Here is a 16,500-nt window from a genome sequence, read left to right on the forward strand (position 1 = left end):
ACATCACAATACCCCATAATGACATCACAATACCCCATAATGACACCACAATATCCCATAATGACATCACAATACCCCATAACGACAAAGCAAAAACAGGTTTTTAGAAATATTTGCAAATTCATAAAAAATAAAAAAACTGAATTAGGACATTTACATAAGTATTCAGACCCTTTACTCAGTACTTTGTTGAAGCACCTTTGGCAGCGTCTACAGCCACAAGTCTTCTTGGTTATGATGCTACAAGCTTGGCACACCTGTATTTGGGGAATTTCTCCCATTCTTCTCTGCAGATTCTCACGAGCTCTCCAGAGATGTTAGATCGGGTTCAAGTCCAGGCTCTGCCTGGGCCACTCATGGCCATTCAGACACTTGTCCCGAAGCCAATTCTGCGTTGTCTTGGCTCTGTGCTTAGGGTCGTTGTCCTGTTGGAAGGTGAACCTTTGCCCAGTCTGAGGTCTGAGTGCTCTGGAGCAGGTTTTCATTAAGGATCTCTCTGTACTTTGCTCCGTTCATCTTTGTCTCGATCCTGACTAGTCTCCCTGCCGCTGAAAAACATCCCCACAGCATGATGCTGCCACCACCATGCTTCACCGTAGGGATGGTGCCAGGTTTCCTCCAGACGTGACGCTTTGCATTCAAGCCAAAGAGTACAATCTTGGCTTCATTAGACCAGAGAATCTTGTTTCTCATGGTCTGAGAGTCTTTAGGTGCCTTTTGGCAAACTCCAAGTGGGCTGTCATATGCCTTTTACTGAGGAGTGGCTTCCGTCTGGCAACTCTACCATAAAGGCCTGATTGGTGGAGTGCTGCAGAGATGGTTGTCCTTCTGGAAGGTTCTCCCATCTCCACAGAGGAACTCTAGAGCTCTTTCAGAGTGACCATTGGGTTCTTGGCCCCCTCCCTGACCAAGGCCCTTCTCCCCCGATTGGTCAGTTTGGCCTGGTGGCCAGCTCTAGGAAGAGTCTTGTGGTACCAAACTTTTTCCATTTAAGAATGATGGAGGCCACTGTGTTCTTGGGGAACGTCAATGCTGCAGACATAATTCGGTACTTTCCCCAGATCTGTGCCTCGACACAATCCTGTCTCAGATCTGTATGGACAATTCCCTCGACCTCATGGCTTGGTTTTTGCTCTGAAATGCACTGTCAACTGTGGGACCTGATATAGACAGTTGTGTGCCTTTCCAAATCATGTCCAATCAACATCTCAAGGATGATCAATGGAAACAGGATGCACCTGAATTCAATTTCATAGCAAAGGGTCTAAAAACGTATGTAAATAAGGTGTTTCTGTTTTTAATTTTGTATACATTTGTTAAAATTCTTAAAAACCTATTTTTACTTTGTCATTATAGGGTATTGTGTGTAGATTGTTAAAGATTTTTGGTTATTTAATCAATTTTAGAATTAGGCTGTAACGTAACAAAATGTGAAAAAAGCCAAGGGGTCTGAATACTTTCCGAAGGCACTGTATGATGGGCTAAGTTAGGGTGTGTGGGTACATCCATGTGTTTGTATGTCTGTGTGTTGGGGTCAGGTGTATGGATGGGGTATCTGGACCCAAGTTGGATGTAGTGTGAAGGAGATGAATACCCTCAGGCTATGGGAGTGGTTGTCTCCTCTTCTAGTGTGTTCCAGGCCCAGTGGTACCACTGTGGTATCGGGGGGACTAGTGGCCTTGTTGGGTGGACTCAGTTACACAGCAGCAACTCTCTCAAGGATTATTACTACAGCACCGCTGGTTCCCCCCCACACACATACACACACTCTGCTGACCAGCTGGAGGAGAGGAGTTGCTATACCTCTTTAATTGTAATTGTATGGAGCGGTGGCTCAGAGTGGTGGCTCCCTCTTGGATTAGAATCCATGGGCTTTAATAAAGGATAATAAAGAACATATTTATTCCCTCCTCTCCTCCTGGCCTGTCATATTCTGTCATATCCCTCCCTATTCTATCCTATTCTGTCATATTCTGTCATATTCCTCCCTATTCTATCCTATTCTGTCATATTCGGTCATATTCTGTCATATTCCTCCCTATTCTGTCCTATTCTGGACTATTCTGTCATATTCGGTCATATTCTTTCCTATTCTGTCATAATCTGTCATATTCCTCCCTATTCTGACCTATTTTCCCTATTCTGTCCTATTCTGTCATATTCCTCCCTATTCTGTCCTATTCTGACCTATTCTGTCATATTCCTCCCTATTCTGTCCTATTCTGTCCTATTCTGTCATACTCCTCTATATTCTGTCCTATTCTGTCATGCTTTGTCCTCCTGGTCTCTATATACTAAATCAGCTCTTTCATGCTACGTTTCATGGGTTTAAAGAAATAGTGGCCACCACAGTGTGGCGTTAATAGCCCTGTTGTTATTGCTGTTGTGGAAAGAGATGGGTATTGTTGACATGACCGGATGATTTGACAGTACTGTACTGGAGGAAGGCTCATCGGGTCGAACGTTGGTTCTCAAAATGTTTGGGAGAATAAAGAGTGTGACTTTCGTTGTTTTCCTACAGTACAATATTTAGCATACAGTTTGAACTGGATAATGGTAGCTAGATATAGAGTGATGGATTGAATCTATTTTTAAAATACGTTGATAACAGTGCTCCAGCCAGAGACTGGATCATCAAGGATAACACAATAGAGCTGGAAAACTGATTTCCATTGTGGTCCTCGGATGTGTTTCTTCTACGTTCTCCTTTATCAGGTTCTAGTCCAGTGCTCCTCGCCTCCTAGCCCTGCAATCGTAAATGAGCTTGATGAAATGGCTCCCATGGATCTTATTGTATCAAATCCTCAGCCGGAGCTGTCGGCCAGTGTACACAGCCCCGTCGTTGGCTGCCCCAGGCGAGTAATACAGGGTTTCCCTGGGGAGCTTTAGTTTATTGCAGGTGCCAGGGCCATGTAGAAGACATTACCCCTCCTCTCCCCCCTCATTCATCTATCAAGCACCAGCCATTGGCTCCAGGGGCTAGCCACTAAATCCATCTAACTCCGCCACTAACCAACACCTCAGATCATCCATCTATAACTCCACCACTAACCAACACATCAGATCATCCATCTATAACTCCACCACTAACCAACACATCAGATCATCCATCTATAACTCCACCACTAACCAACACATCAGATCATCCATCTATAACTCCAACACTAACCAACACATCAGATCATCCATCTATAACTCCACCACTAACCAACACATCAGATCATCCATCTATAACTCCACCACTAACCAACACATCAGATCATCCATCTATAACTCCACCACTAACCAACACATCAGATCATCCATCTATAACTCCACCACTAACCAACACATCAGATCATCCATCTATAACTCCACCACTAACCAACACATCAGATCATCCATCTATAACTCCACCACTAACCAACACATCAGATCATCCATCTATAACTCCACCACTAACCAACACATCAGATAATCTATCTATAACTCCAGGAAGTAGGGAGAAGTAGGGGTTAATTCCCACTACTACACAGAGCTGGGCTGAGCTGTAGCCTACAGGGCTGGCCCAGTTACACATGCACATCAGTTGCTGGAACCATGCTGGAAAGGACAATGTAAAATGAAAATCTCAGAGCCAGCACAGTATGGTCCGGTTAGGCACGATAGTGTAAAATGGGCAGACTATTGATGTGGCTAAGTACTACCAGACTCCCCCCGGTCCTGGTCCCTGACTCACCCTGCAGCTATGGGGTCTGGAAGAAAAAGATGGAGAGAGAGACGGAAAGAGGGCTGGCTTAATTGGACCACATTATTCCTTTATTGAGTAACACAAAAATCCCAAATCAAATATCGCCGTCTGAGACAACCGGGCAGAGCACTTTATTCTGCTGTGCTGGAAGACTGTGACATTTTCATTAGATTTAGTGGGACACTGACCGGGCGCCTCAGGTGACATTGGCAAGAAGGCAGCAGGATAAAATCAGGTCATACTCCAATTCCTGAATGGAGAAAATGTCTCAATCTCTTCCTCAGAGCTGTGTAGCTTTTCTACTGTTTGATGGTAGGGTATGCATGCATACCAAATGTATATAGACTATTTTATGATGCTACTGTTGAATTACGTATGATTCGCTAAGATGTAAGGATATTCTGTTTCAATGGAGCACTTCCTAATTGGCTTACAAAAAGAGTAAGAGGCTGGTATTTAGAAGAATCCTTGATTGCATTTCCAGGAATTGATCTCCTATTCTGAGTCTTCTTGGCAATTGTTCCCTTTTTTCTTTGGCACCCCCCCGCCCCCGCTCCTTTCTCTCTGCCTCTTCACTCTCTCTCTCTTAGATAGATGGATTTTGTATTTGTGGTCCTGGCAATTTGAACTTTTTTGGAACACCATTATTTTTGTCTTACTGAGATTTACTGTCAGGGCCCAGGTCTGACAGAATCTGTGCAGAAGATCTAGGTGCTGCTGTAGGCCCTCCTTGATTGGGGACAGAAGCACCAGATTATCAGCAAACGGTAGACATTTGACTTCAGATTCTAGTATGGTGAGACCGGGGGCTGCAGACTTGTCTAGTGCCATCGCCAATTCGTTGATATATATGTTGAAGAGGTTGCGGCTTGAGCTGCATCCCTGTCTCACCCCACAGCCCTGTGGAAAGAAATGTGTGTGTTTTTTGCCAATTTTAACCAACAAAACCACTTTCCATCAATTTATATTGTAGACCCTCATGCCAAGTTGAGTCAAACACTTTTTTGAAATTAACAAAGCATGAGAATACTTGTAGGGTGTGCAGGGTGAATACGTTGTCTGTTGTACTGTAATTTGGGAAAAGCCCCCGGTCTCACCGTACTAGAATCTGAAGTCAAATGTCTACTGTTTGCTGATAATCTGGTGCTTCTGTCCCCAATCAAGGAGGGCCTAGAGTAGCACCTAGATCTTCTGCACAGATTCTGTCAGACCTGGGCCCTGACAGTAAATCTCAGTAAGACAAAAATAATAAATGGGGGTGTTGATTGGTTGGGGTGGGGGTGAGGATGTGGCTGGTGGTGCTGTGGTTTGGATGTAGGTCCTCTCGGCGTGGGTCCTCTATGTGTAGGTCTGGAGGGTGGTTCCCACAGGTCTGGGAGAGGGTCTTGCTGGTCCCGGGAAGGGTGTTGATCTGTTGCTCCAGGTTGAATTGTTAGGGCTGCGGTTGAGGGCAATGTCCTTTAGGGTCCGGGCGAAGGTGGGCTCTGCTGCCTTGGATAGGTGGACCTGGTCATAAAGGCTGGTCAAGTCCAGGGTGAAGTGGTGGGCCAGGTAGACAGTTGGTTTTGAGGCACAGTCACAGGAAATACTTGCGTTTACCCGCTGTATGGTAGCAAGTCTTTTCATGGTAGCAGGGTGGAGATAACCACTTGTGCGTTGGGGAAAGTGGAAGAAGCTTTTTCAATCACTCCCTTGAGTGCTGTGGCCACCCTTTCCTGCTGTGCTCTCAGGTCGTTTGTGCCTGTGTGTATTATTATGTGGCTTGGTGGCCCTAGTTGGTCGTCAGACAGAAGGTCTAGGGCGCATTGGGTTCTCTCTCTCTCTCTCTCTCTCTCTCTTCTCTCTCTCTCTCTCTCTCTCCTCTCGCTCTCTCTGTGTCTTCTCTCTCGTTCTCTCTCTGTCTCTTTCTCTCCTCTTTCCTCTCTCTCTCCTCTCGCTCTCTCTGTCACTTCTCTCTCTTTCTCTCTCTAGGTTGGATAGTGGCATAACGACATTGTTAAGCTGCCTGGCAACAAGCGAACCCCTTCATTTCCTGCTCCATATATTCACAAGTGTCAACTTTATATAGTACATAAAGCCACAATCTGAGGGACAGTTAATAGTTACAACAGTAGCTATTGCAGATTGCAACTTTAACAGTGGGTGAATAACCCTCTGGTTACATTGCATAATGATGAACCTGATGCAATTAACACTCAGTCTATCAATTAACACTCAGATTTCCATCATTAGGTGCAATACTATCCTCTTCAATGAACTTGACCATAGAAACACAGCCCTCATCCACACAGTGGTGCATCGCAGCAATCTAACTATCCGAGAGATTCTACAACAAACCATATCCCATAACCAGAACACTATCTCTGCTCCTCTCATTACTGATGCGTGCTGATGTCTGTCAACTACCTTCTCTACTTCCTTGGCTGTCAGGGTTCTTCTCCCTGTGACCTAATTTCAGTCAGTCAGCCAGACAGAGAGACAGATGAGAGGATGGGAGAAGAGGGGAGGGGAGGAGAGGAGAGAGGGGAGGGGAGGAGAGGAGAGAGGGGAGGAGCAAGGGGAGGGGGAGGAGAGAGGGGAAGGGAGGAGAGGAGAGAGGGGAGGGGAGGAGCAAGGGGAGGGGAGGTATCCACTGGCAGCATGTCATCTGAGGTTGATGGCTGATGTGATCGATATGGCAGCAGCTTAATGGTACTAACGTCATGGCAGTGAATCAGCTAAATGAAGCCGTGTGGGCCACGTCGCTCCCCATTGGAGCACACTAGTTCACACACATACACACATGCATGCGCAAGGGCACGCACACACACGCACACACACACACACACACACACACACGCACACACACACACACACACACACGCACACGCACACGCACACGCACACGCACACGCACACGCACACACAAACATTCATCAGAGCGCACTAGATCAAAACAATTGTTCACATCTCCCAGCTAAGTCCATCTCCATCTGCATAGCAACCACCTTGGGTCCACAGTCACATAGCGACAGCCACCTGTATCTGTCTCTCTAGAGTGAATAATGACTTCACCTGCTATTGATTTAACTGTACATCTGTAACGTGGCACAGTCTCAGTCACCTGCTATTGATTTAACTGTACATCTGAAACAGTCTCAGTCACCTGCTATTGATTTAACTGTACATCTGTAATGTGGCATAGTCTCAGTCACCTGCTATTGATCTAACTGTACATCTGTAACGTGGCATAGTCTCAGTCACCTGCTATTGATCTAACTGTACATCTGAAACAGTCTCAGTCTCTTCTCGGTCTCTTGATTTATGACCATAGATACTGGAGAGGATGTGCTTTGCCTTTTCATCTGAATAATGTATGTTCCTATATGTTCGCTCCCCCCTCCTATTTTTCCTCTTCTCCATTTTTCTCGAACTCTCTCTCTTTCTCCCGCTCTCTCTTTCTCCATCTCTCTCTCTCTCTCTCTCTCTCTCTCTCTCTCTCTCTCTCTCTCTCTCTCTCTCTCTCTCTCTCTCTCTCTCTCTCTCTCTCTCTCTCTCTCTCTCTCTCTCTCTCTTTAGTTGTAAATGTGCACGAGTCTGAGCCGTTCTGATTGAGGAGAGAGGCGGGTCTTATCTGCGTCTGGGGGGGAGGACCTTCGTGTCAGATAACCAATCATGGAGAGGACGAGGGCGGGTGCAGCTGTGTTCCTGATGCTGATCTTGGGTCACCTAGGCAACGCCCTGGAGGTCCCACTAGACCGTAAGAAGAACTATGAACACATCACATTCATTATATTGCTGTGGAGTCTGGAAGAGGTTGTAATAACCTCTAAAGAGGCAGTCCTATTTTAGTTTGTCGCTCCCACTAGACTGAAAGAACTAAACACATCACTTTCAAGCAAAGTCAAAGTTTATTTATCCTCCATCTCTCTTTCTCTCCCTCTCCCTCCCTGTATATCCCTCTGCCTCTGCTTCTCTCTCTCCCTCTTCCTTTCCCTCTATCTTTCTCTCTTTCTCTCTTTATCTGTCTCTCTCTCTTTCTTTCATTCTATCTCTTTCTCTATCTCTTCCTGTATCTCTTTCTCTCTCTGCTTCTCTCCTTCTCCCTCCCCCTTCTCAAAGTCAAAGTTACATTTGTATGGAGTCTGTAAGAGAAGTCTGTAAGAGGAGTCTGTAAGAGGTTGTAAGTTCTGTTTCATAAGTGAGTAAGAACAGAAGGATTTTCTGTCATTTTAAGTTCTTGCAGAACCTTACACACACACCAACGTCATAATGTGGAAATATCACTATGTTGTGTGAGTAATGTTTTGAATCAATGACCATCTGGAAGCTGCAGTCTAATGCCTGGCAACTAACCAACCTTCAATCAACCAAGTTCTGATGGGGAGTAACTAAACCGCTCCAATCTTTTCCACCACTAATGTCTGGTTTTCTTTATTATGTCACTAATTTATGCTGATTCTTGGGGAAAAAGCTAAAGTTCTGGAAGAATGTAAGTTAAATTCCACCACCATGCCTGTTTGAATTCAGTGTGCCCACAGAGACTATTTGACTTGTGCATTTGGGTTTTTATTTGTATTTATTTTTTGTTTTGCGCTTATCCGTGTGGATTTGAGTGGATTTTAAGTATTGGTTGGACTTGCATACCATGCTCTTCTTGTTTGTTTGTTGTTTATTTGTTTTTTCGAGACATAGCAGGAAACTACACCACAAAAATCAGGATTTCCCATAGTATGTCCATCTTATGTTCCTTGGGACAGAAATACGTTTAAAAAAAGAAGCGAATGAAGCAGGATATACTGGAATGTACTTCAGTCTACTGCATGCTTTTACGTTCCAGATTAGATTCAATGTCGCGAGCCGTCGCAACCCTGCATGTCATTTTGTGGCTCGCTGTGTGATTGATTAATAGAAAACAGCTTAGTTATGCAGAAAGGCCAGTGGTTGATTTGACTATGTCCTTCTCTGCTTGCCGTAGTGGCGCAGCCGCCAACCATAACTCAACAGTCCCCCAAGGATTACATCATCGACCCTCGGGAGAACATCGTCATCCACTGTGAGGCCAAAGGGAAGCCACATCCAAGGTACACACACACACACACACACACACACACACACACACACACACACACACACACACACACACACACACACACACACACACACACACACACACACACACACACACACACACACACACACACACACACACACACACACACACACACACACACACACACACACACACTCTCTCAGCCAATTGTTATACTGGTCATTTTTGTGCTATATCAAATCTGAAAATGTTCTACGATGACAGTGACAGTTATTTGGATGTTCACTAACATTGACATCATTCCACTCGCAGCTTCTCGTGGACCAGAAACGGGACCCACTTTGACATTGACCAGGATCCCAAGGTGACGATGCGACCCCGCTCTGGTACCCTGGTGGTGGACATCAGTGGGGAGAAGGCCGAGACGTACGAGGGGATCTACCAATGTACAGCCAGAAACAAACACGGGGCCGCAGTGTCCAACAATATCATCATCAGACAGTCCAGTAAGCATTGCTTGGCCTCATTCATTATCTCTTTATCTCTTTATCTCTCTCTCTCTCTCTCTCTCTCTCTCTCTCTCTCTCTCTCTCTCTCTCTCTCTCTCTCTCTCTCTCTCTCTCTCTCTCTCATTCAATTCAATTCAATTCAATTCAATTCAAGGGGCTTTATTGGCATGGGAAACATGTGTTAACATTGCCAAAGCAAGTGAAGTAGATAATATACAAAAGTGAAATAAACAATAAAAATGAACAGTAAACATTACACTCATAGAAGTTCTAAAAGAATAAAGACATTACAAATGTCATAGTATGTCTATATACAGTGTTGTACCGATGTGCAAATGGTTAAAGCACACAAGTTAAAATAAATAAGCATAAATATGGGTTGTATTTACAATGGTGTTTGTTCTTCACTGGTTGCCCTTTTCTTGTGGCAACAGGTCACAAATCTTGCTGCTGTGATGGCACACTGTGGAATTTCTCCCAGTAGATATGGGAGTTTATCAGAATAGGGTTTGTTTTCGAATTCTTTGTGTATCTGTGTAATCTTGTAACGGCTTTCCTCCTCCTCTTCATCAGAAGAGGAGGAGCAGGGATCGAACCAAAATGCAGCTGAGTTTGTAGACATGATTTATTAACGAAAAACACGAACTCGACTAATACACTAACAAAACAAATAAACGGTGTAGACAGATTTGAATGACGGACTCACATAACACACGAGAACGCACGAACAGGGAAAAAAGCCTACACATAAATGACTCTGAACAAACAAAACCGAAACCAGTCCCGTGTGGCGTAACAACATACACAAACACAGGAGACAATCACCCACAACGAACACTGTGAAAACACCTACCTAAATATGACTCTTAATTAGAGGAACGCCAAACACCTGCCTCTAATTAAGAGCCATACCAGGCAACCCATAAACCAACACAGAAACAGAAAACATAGAATGCCCACCCAAACTCACGTCCTGACCAACTAACACATAAAACAAACTAACAGAAATAGGTCAGGAACGTGACAAATCTGAAGGAAATATGTGTCTCTGATATGGACATACATTTGGCGGAAGGTTAGGAAGTGCAGCTCAGTTTACACCTCATTTTGTGGGCAGTGTGCACATAGCCTTTCTTCTCTTGAGAGCCAGGTCTGCCTACGGCGGCCTTTCTCAATAGCAAGGCTATGCTGACTGAGTCTGTACATAGTCAAAGCTTTCCTTAAATTTGGGTCAGTCACAGTGGTCAGGTATTCTGCCACTGCGTACTCTCTGTTTAGGGCCAAATAGCATTCTAGTTTCTCTCTGTCACTTTCTCAATGTCTCTCTCTCTGACCTTTCAGTCGTCTCATAACAAGTCATATCAACTCATGTCTGTCTCAGTCCATTCTCCCCTAAGCTTATCTATGACATGTGTCTCTTTGATTTATCACCATTCAATCTTTATTTTCTCTCTTCTTTTTTGTTGTTGTTACTAATAAGATGTATTTTCCATCATCAATGCTCTGTTCATGGAAGGTAACGGTTACATGTGGAAAGACGTCTTGCTAATAATCCTTACCTGGAAACACCTATCACAACTTCCTTTGTGTTTACCTCTAGCTTGATGCAGTTTTGTAACTACACCTCATTCCTTTCATGTAGCTAGACCTCATTCCTTCCATGCAGCTACAACAATCCTTTAATGTAGCTAGACCTCATTCCTTCCATGTAGCTAGAACAATCCTTCCATGTAGCTAGACCTCATTCCTTCCATGCAGCTACAACAATCCTTTCATGTAGCTAGACCTCATTCCTTCCATGCAGCTACAACAATCATTTCTTGTAGCTAGACCTCGTTCCTCCCATACAGCTACAACAATCCTTTCATGTAGCTAGACCTCATTCCTTCCATGCAGCTAGAACTCATTCCTTTCATGTAGCTTGAACTCATTCCTTTCATGTAGCTAGAACTCATTCCTTCCATGTAGCTAGAACTCATTCCTTTCATTTAGCATTCCTTCCATGTAGCTAGAACTCATTCCTTTCATGTAGCTAGACCTCATTCATTTCATGTAGCATTCCCTCCATGTAGCTTGAACTCATTCCCTCCATGTAGCTAGAACTCATTCCTTCCATGTAGCTGGAACTCATTCCTTCCATATACCTAGAACTCATTCCTTCCATGTAGCTAGAACTCGTTTCTTTCATGTAGCTAGACCTCATTCCTTTCATGTAGCTAGAACTCATTCCTTTCATGTAGCTAGAACTCATTCCTTTCATGTAGCTAGAACATATTCCTTCCATGTAGCTAGAACTCATTCCTTCCATGTAGCTGGAACTCATTCCTTCCATATACCTAGAACTCATTCCTTCCATGTAGCTAGAACTCATTCCTTTCATGTAGCTAGACCTCATTCCTTCCATGTAGCAATCCTTTCATGTAGCTAGACCTCATTCCTTTCATGTAGCTAGACCTCATTCCTTCCATGTAGCAATCCTTTCATGTAGCTAGACCTCATTCCTTTCATGTAGCTATAACTCATTCCTTCCATATACCTAGAACTCATTCCTTCCATGTAGCTAGAACTCATTCCTTCCATGTAGCTAGAACTCATTCCTTTCATGTAGCTAGACCTCATTCCTTCCATGTAGCAATCCTTTCATGTAGCTAGACCTCATTCCATTCATGTAGCTAGACCTCATTCCTTCCATGTAGCAATCCTTTCATGTAGCTAGACCTCATTCCTTTAATGTAGCTAGACCTCATTCCTTCCATGTAGCTACAACAATCCTTTCATGTAGCTAGACCTCATTCCTTCCATGCAGCTACAACAATCCTTTCATGTAGCTAGACCTCATTCCTTCCATGCAGCTACAACAATCCTTTCTTGTAGCTAGACCTCATTCCTTCCATGCAGCTACAACAATCCTTTCATGTAGCTAGACCTCATTCCTTCCATGCAGCTACAACAATCCTTTCATGTAGCTAGACCTCGTTCCTTCCATGCAGCTACAACAATCCTTTCATGTAGCTTGAACTCATTCCTTTCATGTAGCTAGAACTCATTCCTTCCATGCAGATACAACAATCCTTTCATGTAGCTAGACCTCATTCCTTCCATGCAGCTACAACAATCCTTTCATGTAGCTAGACCTCATTCCTTCCATGCAGCTACAACAATCCTTTCTTGTAGCTAGACCTCGTTCCTTCCATGCAGCTACAACAATCCTTTCATGTAGCTTGAACTCATTGCTTTCATGTAGCTAGAACTCATTCCTTCCATGTAGCTAGAACTCATTCCTTTCATTTAGCATTCCTTCCATGTAGCTAGAACTCATTCCTCTCATGTAGCAAGACCTCATTCATTTCATGTAGCATTCCTTCCATGCAGCTTGAACTCATTCCCTCCATGTAGCTAGAACTCATTCCTTTCATGTAGCTGGAACTCATTCCTTCCATATACCTAGAACTCATTCCTTCCATGTAGCTAGAACTAATTTCTTTCATGTAGCTAAACCTCATTCCTTTCATGTAGCTAGAACTCATTCCTTTCATGTAGCTAGAACTCATTCCTTCCATATACCTGGAACTCATTCCTTCCATGTAGCTAGAACTCATTCCTTCCATGTAGCTAGAACTCATTCCTTCCATGTAGCAATCCTTTCATGTAGCTAGACCTCATTCCTTTCATGTAGCTAGAACTCATTCCTTCCATGTAGCTAGAACTCATTCCTTCCATGTAGCTAGAACTCATTCCTTTCATGTAGCTAGACCTCATTCCTTCCATGTAGCAATCCTTTCATGTAGCTAGACCTCATTCCTTTCATGTAGCTAGACCTCATTCCTTCCATGTAGCAATCCTTTCATGTAGCTAGACCTCATTCCTTTAATGTAGCTAGACCTCATTCCTTTAATGTAGCTAGACCTCATTCCTTCCATGTAGCTAGATCTCATTCCTTCTTAGTGACGTTAGGTAAATGTATGAACCACATACTGGTATATCATGTTTCCCTCATGTGTATTTCAGGGTCTCCCTTGTGGTCAAAGGAGAGGAACGAGCCAATCAGAGTTCAGGAGGGCGAGGCTCTAGTGCTACATTGCCGGCCCCCTGCTGGCCTGCCCCCTCCCATCATCTTCTGGATGGACGTCAGTAAGTCTGGTCATTATAGTTCACTGTCTGTTGTGCTGCAGTTCACTGTAGATACATAGATACCTGTAGATACCTGTTTGTTTACAGACATTTTAGCTGGATCATATGAGAACCTAATGGGTAATATGTCCTGTCCACACCTGTTTCTGAATGGTCATGTCTTGGGTAGTCTGTCCTTTTGGGTAGTCTGTCTGTTTGGTTTCATTGCTTGCAAATTATGAGTCGAAATATTCCTCATAAAACGAGACATTAATGGAAGCCTCAGTAGTGTGGCCTGATGGTGTTGACTTCTCTCCTCATGTTGACTTCTCTCCTCATGTTGACTTCTCTCCTCGTGTTGACTTCTCTCCTCCTGTTGACTTCTCTCCTCATGTTGACTTCTCTCCTCATGTTGACTTCTCTCCTCGTGTTGACTTCTCTCCTCGTGTTGACTTCTCTCCTCGTGTTGACTTCTCTCCTCGTGTTGACTTCTCTCCTCACATTGACTTCTCTCCTCACGTTGACTCCTCTCCTCACGTTGACTCCTCTCCTCATGTGGACTTCTCTCCTCCTGTTGACTTCTCTCCTCGTGTTGACTTCTCTCCTCGTGTTGACTTCTCTCCTCATGTTGACTTCTCTCCTCACGTTGACTCCTCTCCTCACGTTGACTCCTCTCCTCATGTTGACTCCTCTCCTCCCCCAGACTTCCAGAGACTGCCTCAGAGTAGCCGTGTGTTCCAGGCGTTGAACGGAGACTTGTACTTCTCCAACGTTCTGACGGAGGACTCGAGGAACGACTACATCTGTTACGCCCGTTTCCCTCACACTCAGACCATCCAGCAGAAACAACCCATCACTCTCTTAGTGCTCAACCGTAAGTGTATGTGTGTGTGTGAATGTGTGTGTGCGCGTGAATGTGTGTGTGTGTGTGTGTGTGTGTGTGTGTGTGTGTGTGTGTGTGTGTGTGTGTGTGTGTGTGTGTGTGTGTGTGTGTGTGTGTGTGTGCATGCTCAGCATTGAATGTGTGTGTCAGTTTGCATAGGAGTTTCCTGTCAGTGATCCCAACCTCAGCGTCACCAGTAGTAGTCTAGTAGTCATCATGAAAAGCCTCTCTCAACAACAGAAGGCTTTCTAATACAGTCCAGTTACCACTGACTGATCGTCATGACGATACAGATTCACAGACACGATTTGATCATCTATTCTTTATCTATAGTATATCTATGATCATCATTCAGCATTTTCTTCAGTTCACACAGTTTGATTTCAGTATTCAACCATTCATGTTTATTTGTCCAATCACTTTATTGACTTCAACATGTGGCATGTTTGATTATTTTCTGTTGTGTTACAGTGGATGCATTCAATGAGACTGTTGCTGCTTTATTCAATGAAACAGATTTTTTTAGTGGTGAGTTTTGGCAACCCCTAGTGGCTCTACCCTCCCATAGTTCGTCAACCAATAGAAACCAACCACTAACATCGACCTCTAAACCTTAACCTTACCCCTGTGATTGACCTCTTCTTTAGTAGTAAACCAATACTAGAAATCAAGCACTAGCATTAACCCCCTAAACCTTAACCTAACCACAGTTCCCACCATAACTTGACCAAAGAATACATTTTTGTGAAAGACATTATCTTTTCTACAGCAACAATTTATTAACATAATTTCAAATGACTAAAATGAACCATTGCATGATGGTTCCTCCTTTGCCTTGCTCATATTTTGTCAATTCAAATTGACATTCCGTAGGTCTGTCTCTATTACATTGAGTAGGTCTGTATTACATTCAGTAGGTCTGTATTACATTCATTAGGTCTGTATTACATTCATTAGGTCTGTATTACATTCATTAGGTCTGTATTACATTCATTAGGTCTCTATTACATTCAGTAGGTCCGTCTGTATTACATTCAGTAGGCATGTATTACATTCAGTAGGTCTGTATGTATTACATTCAGTAGGTCTGTATTACATTCAGTAGGTCTGTCGGTATTACACTCATTATGTCTGTATTACATTCAGTAGGTCTGTCTGTATTACATTCAGTAGGTCTGTCTGTATTACATTCATTAGGTCTGAATTACATTCAGTAGGTCTGTCGGTATTACATTCAGTAGGTCTGAATTACATTCAGTAGGTCTGTCGGTATTACATTCACTACGTCTGTCTGTATTACATTCAGTAGGTATGTCTGTATTACATTCATTATGTCTGTATTACATTCAGTAGGTCTGTCTGTATTACACTCATTATGTCTGTATTACATTCAGTAGGTCTGTCTGTATTACACTCATTATGTCTGTATTACATTCAGTAGGTCTGTCTGTATTACACTCATTATGTCTGTATTACATTCAGTAGGTCTGTCTGCATTACATTCAGTAGGTCTGCGTGACATGTAGCTTCAGGGTATTCGACAGACAGACGCATAGGAAGTGACGCTTTTGCAAACACTGAGAAATGAACTGATAAGAAATGAAAGATGTATGTATGACATTCAGTAGGTCTGTATTACATTCAGTAGGTCTGTCTGTATTACATTCAGTAGGCTACTTTTGGAAAGCTTTCTCTCTATTATATATATATATTTCATTAGAGCAAAGCAGATTGACAGCCTAGCAAACGGTGAATGTTCCAACCACCGCCACTAGAGTCTGTTAATCTATTCACTTCACCAAGCCAACCGAATTCTTTCCTCCCAATCCACTTAAAACCTCTCCACTGTCTTTGACATCTTTCATTTCCTATCAGTTCATTTCTCAGTGTTTGCAAAAGCGTCACTTCCTATGCGTCTGTCTGTCGAGTACCCTGAAGCCACATGTCAAGCAGACACGCAGTCAGCCGTACAACAGATGAGGCTACAGACAGGCTGATCTGACAGACGTTGTACCTCTCTTTCTGTATGATCATTGCCATTATCACAAGCACCATTTGTTGAACTCTTAATATCATAGTATCTTATCCAAAGATGATTATTTTGAGAAGATTATCCTTATCCTCACTGAACTGGAAGTTAACTATTTGCTATAACTGTACAGGAAAAGAAGATGTCGTAGATATCCACCACCTCTTAGTACAGTGCTACCGCTCGACCAAGAACCCCTTACAGTAA

The 16,500-nt window shown here is 43.5% G+C and overlaps 1 protein-coding gene across 22 annotated transcripts in view; it reads left to right on the plus strand.

Moving 5' to 3' along the window:
• The window catches only part of LOC129862032 (neuronal cell adhesion molecule-like), a 127,907-nt gene that overhangs the window by 82,338 nt on the left and 29,069 nt on the right, over nt 1-16,500 (plus strand). For 12 of the 22 annotated variants that reach the window (XR_008760712.1, XR_008760711.1, XM_055933323.1 and 9 more), the window contains 7 exons: nt 7,289-7,469; nt 8,184-8,201; nt 8,688-8,793; nt 9,075-9,268; nt 13,280-13,402; nt 14,085-14,255; nt 14,736-14,792. Coding sequence is in view for 20 of the 22 variants with exons in the window: in XM_055933323.1 (XP_055789298.1) it covers nt 7,385-7,469; nt 8,184-8,201; nt 8,688-8,793; nt 9,075-9,268; nt 13,280-13,402; nt 14,085-14,255; nt 14,736-14,792 (754 nt within the window). In the remaining 2 variants the exon portion in view is untranslated. The remainder of the gene's footprint in view (nt 1-7,288; nt 7,470-8,183; nt 8,202-8,687; nt 8,794-9,074; nt 9,269-13,279; nt 13,403-14,084; nt 14,256-14,735; nt 14,793-16,500) is intronic. The other 10 variants (XM_055933327.1, XM_055933330.1, XM_055933344.1 and 7 more) reach the window with 3 other exon arrangements.

The sequence above is a fragment of the Salvelinus fontinalis genome, chromosome 9, assembly GCF_029448725.1.
Source record: "Salvelinus fontinalis isolate EN_2023a chromosome 9, ASM2944872v1, whole genome shotgun sequence".
NCBI classification, from domain to species: domain Eukaryota; kingdom Metazoa; phylum Chordata; class Actinopteri; order Salmoniformes; family Salmonidae; genus Salvelinus; species Salvelinus fontinalis.